An 11,699-nucleotide genomic window follows, 5' to 3' on the forward strand; every position below is an offset into this window, starting at 1 on the left:
AAGATCTTTTCCAGTTAAGCCCGAGACACACAGCATGATTTTAGCAATCCTGTGAGATCACTGCATATCAAACTGTGCAATATGGATCTAATAAACTTGGATATGACTTGCGTGTAGACTGTACAAAGATGACACCTAGTGACTTGTAGGCTGCGACACACATTTCTATAGAAGATTAAAATGTCATCAGTTAGTCAGTTAAACGTCATTAGTTTTTAACTTTGTTGAAAAAAGTAGAAGCAGCCAAAGACAAAGGCATAAGACCTCGAGGTAAACAGTTTTATGTTTCAACCATGTCACATTTTATCGGCCTGGCAGTAGACATAGGTCATAGCAACACTGTGTGATGATCATCCAGAATTTCTGACACTCTCAGACTATATTTGAACCTCTTTCACTGTACGACATATGACCACTGATTAGGAGCCACGATCACAGAAATTTATTAAAATAATTCAGAATAATCAAAAGTCTCAAAGCAGCACAAATTCACACATATCAGTTTTGCCCTCTCGCACAATGAACACACAACACTCTTTAGAAAAAGATAAAGAAATTCACTTTATTCAAACGTTCAACATTGTTATAAGAATTTTAGTGGAAAATACAATTGGCACTTTACAACCTTGGCAACTGTACAATTTTATCAAACGGCTCAAGCATTACAAGCATCTCAATGAAGAAAAAACCTGTTCCAGCGATCTTTCCTCCCTTTTGAGTTCTTAAATCTGAAATGAAACTTCAGAACTTGTTGACAGTCTTTATATTCATATTTGTGCACCTTTTCAGTCAGTCCAGGGTACCTACACAAGAGTGACACAGAAAGCAAACAGCTGAATTTAAAGAAATAACCTCTTTACACATGAATGAATTGCTTCGTTCAACCAAAGTTTGGTTCTATTCCCCTTCACAGGTCATATGTCACTTTTGGGTCTAAACTGTGGCACGTTTGCATCATCATCAAGTAACACTCGTTTTAACTGTACACCATTGTAACTATTGATTTTGAAGACATGAACCTTCAGGAGATCCGGTGCAGGTTACTCCAGGCCTTTCACAAGGTGAACCAAACTCTTGCCAACAAAGCAGAATTTCTTTATTGAAACAGTCATGTTATTACCAACTGCCTTCATTTCTGAATTCCTAGAATCAAAGGTCTTCATGGTCACATATAATCTGACTCCATGGCAGAATATTGTTTGCTTTAAGGCTTACAGTTCTTGGAAAATGAGGCTTGAAGGGAGGAAAGAAATATAGGCAATCAGAATGATCCATAAAACATTCTCCCACTCCTTTAAACCATTTCCCGGAGGAAATAACATTAAATTATGACTCCCTTACCTTCCAAAAACGCAAACTCATCTATTGCTTCAATAGCATTGTCTGCCAAATGAGAAAAAGCACCAATCATTACAGCATCAACACCACGGATGTTTTTAGTTAAAATTCTATTCAAACCATTTTAGAATTTACTGTATAACTTACCCAAGTCTTTGCGTTGAAGGGTTTTTCTCTTTCCCTGCTGTGCGTAAACAAGAGCGTCCTTGGCGATCATTTCAACAAAAAGCTCCTGCGGGAAGAAGAATAATTGGTACCATTTTGTTAACTGTGATGTATTCGTCTTTACCCACCCAAGTGTGGTGGGGCAATCCATAAATTTTGTCCTGACGGTCCCATCAAAGTTTATATATCAATAAATCTACCCTAGTTGGAAGTGAAATTCAGAATATCCAGACAGATAAACACTTAACAAATAATCTCCATCTGTCTTATTATACATAATATTTGTGTCATAAAAGCAATCAAAATTTTTCCGGCACTCTGAGAACTTAATATTAATTTTTTTTTCTGAGGCAATTACAGACTTCTGGCTGTTAATGAGCATGTCATTGGTGACTGAGATTGTTTATTAACATTTATTCACATTACATTCGGTCATGGGATATCGTTTAAATGTGACCTGAGACTGTCTTACAATGAAACAAATTTTACAACCAGAAACTCAGACAAACAAAACCACAGATAGATAGACAGATAGTTGCAGAACTAAAACCGAAATGAAACAGAAAAACTTACCTTCATTGATCTCGTACATCAACTTTTATGCTCTAAAAACATTTCTGTAATTTATTATATATAACTTCTGCTGGTTTGTTATCAAGATCATGTAATTTAGCTGGCAAAAAAATTGCAAAAAGTTACAAACTGTCACCGTCCCACTTATGGGATGCTTGGTGCTCTTTTAAATTGTTTCTCTATCAAGTATTTTAGTAATCATCAAAAATTATATGTTGCTTGAAAGATTAAAAAGCTCAAGATTCATCCAGTGAAAACTATTTGGAAACCGGAAATTGTGTTACCAAGGAAATGGGTCTTTAAAATGTTTTGGCAGTCACCTCCTGCTTAACGTGCGGTGTCAACTGTAATATTACAAAATGCATTAGTCTTTTAAAATCTAAACTTTTTATAATCTTCACATAAAACATAATTGGAAAAGGAAAAAAATCTAGACATTTGTGACAAAAAATGCATTAAAAAAAAAAAACAATGGCATTTTAATGGCACCAAGTGGCTGTTTTTGGCAGAACACGCTAAATGGCCATGTACTTACACTCTGAATTAAACTGACACAATGATCGGAAATGTTTGCTTTTCTGCACATCAAGAAAAAAATAACTATAAAATTAGAGCTCTTTTTTTTTTAGAGAGAGATAATACCAATTCCTTACATAATACCTAATTGGAATAGCATTGTGGAGAATATACCTTGGGAGAAAGTATGGACCTTGCCTCATAGATATCTGCTTACCAACAAAGTAAAAGAAATAACATTTAAGTTAATTCACAATTGTTACCCAACTAAAGTTAGACATTGATGTGAGTTGCTGTTTTTGTCATTCTTCTGAAGAAGTATTCATTCATTTATTTTGGCAATGCTCCTACACTGAAAAAATTTGGTCAGACTTTTTGGCATTTATTCAGTGTTATTTTGTAAGTGACTTCTCTTTTTGTTTTCATTTGGATTGTTTGACCATTCAAAAGAAAATACTGGAAAATATTACATAATTTATGTTTCCTGTTAGCTAAATTTCACACTTTTGGCCATTTCACACTTCAGAGCGGGTTCACGAATCATTTGAATCATTTGAGTCATATCGCGACTTCAGAGCGGCTTCGCGAATCATTTGAGTCAGATCGGGACTTCAGAGCGGGTTCGCGAATCATTTGAGTCCTCTGAATCATTTGCGTCATTTGAGTCAGATCGGGACTTCAGAGCGGGTTCGCGAATCATTTGAGTCAGATCGGGACTTCAGAGCGGGTTCGCGAATCATTTGAGTCCTCTGAATCATTTGCGTCATTTGAGTCAGATCGGGACTTCAGAGCGGGTTCGCGAATCATTTGAGTCCTCTGAATCATTTGCGTCATTTGAGTCAGATCGCGACTTCAGAGCGGGTTCGCGAATCATTTGAGTCAGATCGGGACTTCAGAGCGGGTTCGCGAATCATTTGAGTCAGATCGGGACTTCAGAGCGGGTTCGCGAATCATTTGAGTCAGATCGCGACTTCAGAGCGGGTTCGCGAATCATTTGAGTCAGATCGGGACTTCAGAGCGGGTTAGCGAATCATTTGAGTCAGATCGCGACTTCAGAGCGGGTTCGCGAATCATTTGAGTCAGATCGCGACTTCAGAGCGGCTTCGCGAATCATAACGCGATCTACAGGCACAAGCGAGTCTTTTAAAAACAGCAACAAACATAAAATACACTAAATAAAAGTCATTTTTTGCAAATCCACAGCCTTTTTATCTACAGATCAAGCATTATGAGTATATAATATTGGAGAGAGTTTTACCATGCATACTGCTGTAAATGGACGAGGTGCGCGCTATTTGAATACTGAATGGAGAATGATTGACAGCTGCAGAGGAGGGAAAACAAGATTTCCGTAAACCTAGAACATTCTTCTTTTGACGCTCGGATGTAAAATCATATTACTTTTTTTTCAGCATGGGGGTGGCCAGGGACATGTTTACAGATGCACGGGCCTCCCTAGGACTCCGTGTAGAACCGCCACTGGAGAAAAAATTTACATGACGAATAGATGGATAAATAATTAAAAGACAGACAGAACAGAAATTGGTATCACAGAAATGAGACGACAGCAAGACAGGAAGGGAGAGAAGCACAACGAATCCAGCACGTGTTTGTGTGTATATCTCACCGTGGCTTTAGCTATGATGAACACAGACTCTTGACTGGCCAGACTCACATCCGGATCGGCTTTCATCAGAGCTTTGATTCGCGACAGCGGTAGCTTGGCGAGTCGGTGCTGCTGCGCGGCCGCGATGGGCACAGCCTGCCCGTTCCCTCCGTCCTCCTCCGGCTCGGTGCCTCGGGGCTCATCCTCAGCTCCGCTGCGGTCCACCTCCGACTCCGCGGGAGCTGCAGACGCAGTTGCAGCCATTGACGCACGCGGCTCGCAAAAAACGCGTTCCAAACCGAAAGCGGAGCGTCTGATGTTCTCCCGCCAAATGTGACTGTAAACAATCTCGAGGCGGACGGTAGAACTGACGTCACAGCGCCATGTGACGTCATGTTCTCGGCTCAACTCCTTCCATTCTTTAAAGGACATTAAACAGCGCCGTTGAAAAATTAAATATTGAAAGGAAAGGTTGATTTTTAATTGATTACAGATGACGTGTACTCAGTTCAGAGAAACTGGTTAGTGAAACAACAGAGGAAGTACATTCTGTAAAAACTCCACTACATCCAGAGAAAAACTTCTTAAGATTATGTATATGTTGGAGTCAATAAACTTTGTAATGCTAAATCTAATATACCACACCAAAAATCGCATTCCTCATTATACCCCAGAATTCATTTTCATTGCTTTGTTGTCATCACATAGTATCAGGGTAGCAATGAATACTTTGGTATTTTTCGAATAATTCGTTTTTGATGTAAATTGTAACTGTTCAGTTTGAGAAATGGGAGCTAGGGGCTAGTTGTCACACTTTTTTATTCCAGGAAAGTTTTCTTTGGGCAGGTTTATTTTTTCATAAGTGAATGCATGAAGTGGTAAACATGGCCCTAATGTTTTTTAAAACAACAACAAAAACAACAACAACAAAAAACTGACTTCCATAAAAAAAATAAATTAAAAATAAAAATTGCATAAATAAATTGGAACCACACACTCTTTGGTTACCTTCTTTTGTGTTCAGAAGAAAGAAATTTCTACAGGTTTGGATCAAGTTGAGGGTGATTACATCATGAGAGAATTTGTATCAATCTATTTATTTTAGGGGAATTATTCCTTTAATGTACACAAAAGTTTTAATATATCAAACATGTTTATTTGTCCCCTTCCTTTCCTTCAATTCGACCTGCTTTATGTATTCTTGGGGCATTGACACACATTTTTCCACCGTCGTATGACCAAGAAATATTAAAATGACATTGAGAACAAGTTTTTGAAGAATTTGTGGAATTCAAGGGTTAGCAAAAAGACAGTTATGAAAAAAGTTTAATTATGGCAGGCTCCAATTTTGTGGCAGCTCACATATTTATGCTTATATATTTATGCCTTAATTATACTTTTTTCAGTTTATTATGGGCTTTTCAGCCAATTTTTAAACAGTAAAACAACATAAATAATTCATGAAATTGAAAAAGGTAAATAGATTAAAAAGAACATTGTTTTGGCCAGCAGAAATTCTAATTCAACATACACATACTGCATGACTTCAATTAAAATGTGACAGCCTGCCTCAACCTGACTACTGTGAAGAATATTTTGTCTTCAGAACACAGTTTAATCATCTAGTTTAAATATTAGTTTAAAATAGTTTTTAACTAGATGTCTAAAACCAATGCTAGAAAATAGCCTTTAAATGTTTAACTGAATAGGTCTTCCCTGTATCAAGTGTATCAAAATAGCATTCTTTTGCGTAGCTCCATTGGGGTGTGTTACAATGGATATTATTACGTCCATCTAATTGGATTGAGCGCTGGTGATCACCGGAGGATTGAAGCCTGGAGAGTAAAAGAGGTTGTCATGCTGTTCTCTATGTCCATTCATACAGACACCAGCATGAAGGATCCACAGCTTCCAGGTAAACTATATTTCTTCATGGAATAGAGTATAAGGGAGAGTTTTGACATTATTTTGAAATGCACCATCTTGTAGGGCTGTGTTTTATAGACATGTTTTTTTTTTGTGTGTGCATGGTTATGTGTCAAGTTGTATAGATTATGAATAACATATCAAAAGAGAATTCTAAATATATTTTTCTTACAAGACAAGTGGATGTGGTATGCATAAGATGCCGTCATTTTAAGTTTTAAATGTTTCATTTTAAATTTCAACACATAAAGCTTTATCTTAAATACTGTTGTTTGTTAAATATGAAGGGTTTTTATAGTACAGATGTCTGTCCAATTGATACATTAAGGATTTTTTTTTTTTAATTTTCAAGAGTTTAAATGATATCTAGGACACTTATTTAGATTTTTTTTGTCAATACTGTGCAAAACATTGTATCAAAACTAATTAATGATAACGTTGTCATTAAGCAAAGTCATATGCATGCCCAACTATTTGTTTTTTTCTTGCAGCATTGATGTTTCTGATATTGTAAGTAGTTCAGTGGATATCCTGTGTATTTTTAGAAGTGTGTCGAGTCTGCAACCTGTGATGCATGGTCTTAAAGAGGCTCCTAATCCACCCTTCTTAAAGACTTTCCTATTCAGATTTATAAGCCTGATCTTGCCTCTAGAGCAGACACACTGGCCATTTGAACTGAAATAGAAAGGACATGGAGTCTGGATTAGGATTATACAAGAACATCTCTGCGACGAGTGTGATATTCCTAAAGGGTGTTCAACATGTCATTTCAATATGCTTACAGAGAACTTCACTGTAAAAAAAAATAAGTAGCAACAAAACCAGATCAGATGGATGTATTTTTTTTACCCAAGTAGGTGTTACACAGTTGTCCAAACACAGAATTTCACATTTCTGAAATGTTAAGTGTTTGTAAATTACCAGCTTGCATTGCAGCATGAATAAATGATGCGGTTATAGGATTATTGTTTTGTTGTGTGCTAACTTCATTTAAACCGTTGCTGTAATTTTGTCATTATAGTTAGTTATTTGTTGTAAGAGCTCATTTTTGACATTTGTTGCTTGTTACTGGTACTTGACAATAAAAGATATAGTTCACTTAAAACTAATACTATATATACAGCTGTCAAAACAATGCATTAATTTACTGTGTTAATGCATGAAAACTTGCTGAACAAGAAATCTGTTGCTGTCTTGATGAATTAGTTGGCTGAATGAGGCATTCACTGAACAAACAAGTGTTACTCAGTACAGTTATTAAGACAAAAGTTGAAAAACCTGTACGCTTAGTTGAGTTAGATTTTTAACTAATCTCAAAAAAATATGTTTATATAGTGACTTGATTTTGGTAAAAAAAAAAGATGGAAAAAAAAAGAACTAGCTTTATTCAAGTAAACACATATTTTAAAAGAATCACCCTAAAATGTATCAAATTAAAATTCATTTTTATGGTTTAATAAAAATAATAGCTCTTAAAAGATAACATGTAATCTTTGATTTAAAAGTAGATTTAATTTATTATTGTTAATTATTATAAATTGCAGTTTTGTAAAGACATGAATATGCCATAACTGTTTACATGTAAAATAACCCTAACTTTTAAAATTTCTGATATTTTCAGTCTTCTTTTTTTTCATTATTTGTCTCATCCAAGGTACCAAAACACTAAATGTCTGGGCGAAGAGACGTGGGAAAAAAGGCAAGAATGAGCCAGCGGCCCAACCTGCCCAGAAGGAAGCAGAAACACGCAAGTCTCCAGCGCTGACGCCTGAACAACGAGCGAAGCAGACGGCCTTCGAGAGGGTCCTGTATGACATGTCCCACAATGACCAGGTCATCAGTGACATCATGCTGGGCCGCAGGATTGCTTTCTACGATCTCAGAGGAGAAATAGGCACTGGGAATTTCTCCCAGGTTAAACTGGGCGTTCACGCTTTGACTAAAGGTGAGACAGTCAAAGTGAGACATTATACTTTTTATTTTCTCAATTTCAAGCGTGCATTAGAAAAAAATCTAAATGGTGTCTGAATGTAAAAAACTGAGCATATTGGCAAATAAATTATACCTGTATTTTGAATCTCTAATGTTAAGAACATTTCAAATGTCCAAATGAAATACTTTATGGGGCCACTGCATGTGTAAATCACAGACTTATTGATCTTGTATAACATTAATAGTGTTTGTTTGAACTAGATATTTCATAGTTGGAATGAAATTAAAATTCCAAACTGATCTCATGAGAAATTGGAACTTCATCACTTGCTCACCGGTAGATCCACTGCAGTGAATGGGTGCCGTCAGAATAGGAGTCCAAACAGCTGTAGAAAGCAGTATTGTGTAGAGGACTCATATTTTAGTTGGAAGTTAAAACAATTTTAATGATGGATTTGTTTCTTAACACACTGTTTTTTTTCTTCACAAGACATTAACTGATAGACTCGAGTTGTGTGGATTATTGTGATGTTTTTATTAGCTGTTTGGACTCTCATTCTGACGGCACCCATTCACTGCAGAGCATCCGTTGGTGAGCAAGTGATGCAATGCTGTATTTTTCTAAATCTGTTTTCATAATGAAACAAATTGGATCATCTCATCTACATATTGGACGGCATGAGTGTGAGTAAATGTTCAGCATATGTTCAATTTTGGATGAACTATCCCTTTAAACTTAGCCTTCCCTTTTCTCCAATCTTTCATCTGCCTCGATTTTTGGCAGAAGAATTTTCTAAATCCAGGCAACAACCAATGCATGCTTTAAACCAAGTCCCTGTTTGACATTTCGTCTTTTACTAGAAACACACATTTCACAATAAAAAAGAGAGATCTGTGGATACTTCATCACGACTGAACGCTCTCTGGATTTCTGTGATCTGTCAGTTTGCAGCTCCTGACAGCAGGCGGCACAGTCGAACTGTGTCAGTGACCACGAGTTGATCCGCTCATGTAATCCATCAGATTTACAGCACCCCTTCTGTGAATCGCTCTGATATTGTGGTGTGTTGCTTGAGAGGCCTTCTGAAAGCCTCTCTAGCATTCTGCCACATATTTGTTTAAAGACCTTTACCAAGATTTTAAGATAAAAAGGTCACTAGAATATTTCACTTGATCCCCTGCTATGTCTGAATAACATGGATTTCCCCAAATATAATTCACTGTGTTTTCCCTCTCTCTGTCTCACAGAGCGTGTTGCAGTAAAGATCCTCAATAAAGCACGTCTCGACAAGAAGTCACAGAATCTATTTACCTCAGAGATCATCTGCATGGAAAAACTCTCCCATCCGAACATCGTGCGTCTGTATGAGGTGCTCGAGACCAGTAAGCATTTGTACTTAGCAATGGAGTACGGCAGCGGAGGAGACCTGTTCTCACGCATCACCAGCAGCGGCCGCCTGACAGACCTGGAGAGCAAGCTCATCTTCGCCCAGATCATCTCAGCCATCAAATACATGGTGAGAGCAGCAAGGCCTTGTCCTCACCCGGCCTGACAACAGATCCTGTTTAGTAATGCTGCTTTTGAAGACAAGCATCGCTCCTTATATCGAACACACTTAGAATCAGGAATTTGAATGAATCCCTCAAAATCTGGTTTAGAACTACAATACTCATCCTGCATATGTGCTACGAACATCAATATACATTTTTTCAGTATTCTTTGATGAATAGATGGAGCCTAAGATCAGCATTTATGTGAAATAAAAAGCTTTTGCAACATTATACACTATATAAAGTCAGTTTAAATTTTTCTTTTAAAAAATTATAGAACAATAGAATATTTTTTATTTAGCAAGGATTCATTAAATTGATCAAAAGTCAAGATAAAGACATCATTTTACAAAATATACTGTATATACTTCAGATAAATGCTGTACTTCTGAACTTTTATGAAAACTATACTCAACTGTTTTCAACTTTTTTTTTTTTTTTTTTTTTTGAGCAGCAAATCTGAATATCAGAATTATTTCTGAAGGATTTGACTGGAGTAATGATGCTATAAAATCAGCTTTGAAATCTCAAGAAATTACATTTTGAAATATATTCAAATAGAAAACAGTTATTTCAAAAAGGCTAGTAAAAATATTTAAAAATTGTAATGTTTTGCTGTACTTTGGATCAAATGAATGCAGACTTGGTTAACAGAAGAGACTTCTTTAAAAAAATTAACAAGCTTATGTTCAAAAACCTTTGAATGAAAGACAATACTATAGGCAACTTTTTCTCTCATTTCTAGCTTTTAATTGGCTTAGAAATCTATAACTGCTGGAGAATAGCAAATAATAATGATTTGTTTATATACTACAAGCTATTTTTATAACATTATAAGGCAGAATAGTTTCTATACAGTAATAAATGCTATGACAATTAGCATTGCATTGTTCATATACTTTATTTATCACCTGCTGGAGATGTCTTGAAAATCCATATATTGTCACAATTGTATGTTTAATGTCTTCGTGTTTCCAAAAGTTTCCAAAACTGTTTTCAAACAGCGATAGCTGGACGGTTTTGTCTTTATATATATATATAATTATATATATATATATATCAGAATATATATATAATTTTACAAGGTATGATTCAGTCTAACAGATCTTTATATTTCATTGTTTGTTTTTCAGCATGAAAACAACATCATCCATCGCGACCTGAAAGCAGAAAATATTTTTTACACCACATGCTACTGCATCAAAGTGGGTGACTTTGGTTTCAGTGTTGTCAGTGAGCCGACCGAAACGCTGAACACGTTTTGTGGCTCCCCGCCGTATGCGGCGCCTGAGCTGTTCAGAGACAAAAGCTACGTGGGCCGTTATGTGGACATCTGGGCGCTGGGCGTCCTACTCTACTTCATGGTGACGGCCACAATGCCTTTCTTTGCTGACAACTTAGGCCGACTGAAACGCTGCATCCTGCAGGGGGCGTACAGCATCCCGCCCTACGTCCCTGAGTCCTGCCAACTGGCCATCAAAGGCATGCTGAGACCCGTACCTGTGGACCGGACCACTGTGTCACAGCTGATGGTATGCTCCTGGCTGAGGGGCATCGAATACCCCAAACCCTATCCTGCTTTCAGCGCGACGCCCAATTACCTAGCTGACCCTGCCAAGAGTCTGTGTGTGGAGGAACAGGAAGTGAAGTCGGCCCTGAGCGAGCTGGGCATCAGTGGCACACACCTGCAGAATAACACCTGCACTGACTGTCGCAGCCCAATAACAGGAATTTATCGTATCCTGCTGCACCGCATCCAGAAGAGGAGATCCGTGGAAGCGGTAGGATATTCCGCCCTGTACCCGGAGGATTTCAGTAGCAAGAAATACTGCAGCAACAACACTGCTAAGCACAATCCTTCTGCAGTGTGTAACGTCTTATGAACAGTGTGGGGGGTTACGCATTACAAGTAACTAGTAAAGTAAAGTAAAAAAAAAAATATAAAAAGTAACGCAGGTTACTTTGTTTTCCCATTTATTGACTGACAAGTCTTCTGTCCCCACATTGGGAGAAATCAGAAGTACTGAGGCGTTGTGTGTTCTGTGTGAACATGATGTAGTTCTACACTGAATGTGAATGTGCATTAATTCAT

At 37.2% G+C, this 11,699-nt stretch overlaps 2 protein-coding genes across 3 annotated transcripts; one reads left to right on the forward strand and one right to left on the reverse strand.

The window, feature by feature from the left end:
• Nucleotides 1-542: 542 nt before the first annotated feature.
• Nucleotides 543-4,643, reverse strand: LOC113110751 (DNA polymerase epsilon subunit 4-like). Of its 2 annotated transcripts, XR_003293196.1 has the most exons (5): nucleotides 4,220-4,643; nucleotides 1,486-1,570; nucleotides 1,342-1,383; nucleotides 1,121-1,233; nucleotides 543-803 (listed from the first exon to the last, which is right to left on the reverse strand). XR_003293196.1 is itself a non-coding variant. In XM_026274914.1 (4 exons), exons 1-4 carry the CDS (start codon nucleotides 4,628-4,630, stop codon nucleotides 790-792), a joined length of 552 nt encoding a protein of 183 aa, XP_026130699.1. In that variant the 5' UTR covers nucleotides 4,631-4,634; the 3' UTR covers nucleotides 543-789. The 2 variants fall into 2 exon arrangements, 1 of the variants encoding a protein (XP_026130699.1); XM_026274914.1 differs by lacking the exon at nucleotides 1,121-1,233 and having other exon boundaries at nucleotides 4,220-4,634.
• A 1,396-nt stretch (nucleotides 4,644-6,039) lies between these two features.
• LOC113111319 (serine/threonine-protein kinase NIM1-like) lies at nucleotides 6,040-11,699 on the forward strand. Its single transcript, XM_026275945.1, has 4 exons — nucleotides 6,040-6,113; nucleotides 7,779-8,069; nucleotides 9,305-9,573; nucleotides 10,741-11,699. The coding sequence occupies exons 1-4, from the start codon at nucleotides 6,056-6,058 to the stop codon at nucleotides 11,488-11,490; spliced, it is 1,368 nt and encodes a 455-aa protein (XP_026131730.1). The 5' UTR covers nucleotides 6,040-6,055; the 3' UTR covers nucleotides 11,491-11,699.

Source organism: Carassius auratus, chromosome 11 (genome assembly GCF_003368295.1).
Source record: "Carassius auratus strain Wakin chromosome 11, ASM336829v1, whole genome shotgun sequence".
In the NCBI taxonomy this organism is placed as follows: Eukaryota; Metazoa; Chordata; class Actinopteri; order Cypriniformes; family Cyprinidae; genus Carassius; species Carassius auratus.

Coding starts and splice junctions, on each gene's coding strand:
- LOC113110751 (XM_026274914.1), bottom strand. CDS start 4,630: ATGTCCTTTAAAGAATGGAAGGAGTTGAGCCGAGAACATGACGTCACA. Junction 1,571..4,219: donor TCATCATAGCTAAAGCCACG/GTGAGATATACA, acceptor TTCTTCCCGCAG/GAGCTTTTTGTTGAAATGAT. Junction 1,384..1,485: donor CCTTCAACGCAAAGACTTGG/GTAAGTTATACA, acceptor CTCATTTGGCAG/ACAATGCTATTGAAGCAATA.
- LOC113111319 (XM_026275945.1), top strand. CDS start 6,056: ATGCTGTTCTCTATGTCCATTCATACAGACACCAGCATGAAGGATCCA. Junction 6,114..7,778: donor GAAGGATCCACAGCTTCCAG/GTAAACTATATT, acceptor GTCTCATCCAAG/GTACCAAAACACTAAATGTC. Junction 9,574..10,740: donor TCTCAGCCATCAAATACATG/GTGAGAGCAGCA, acceptor TTTGTTTTTCAG/CATGAAAACAACATCATCCA.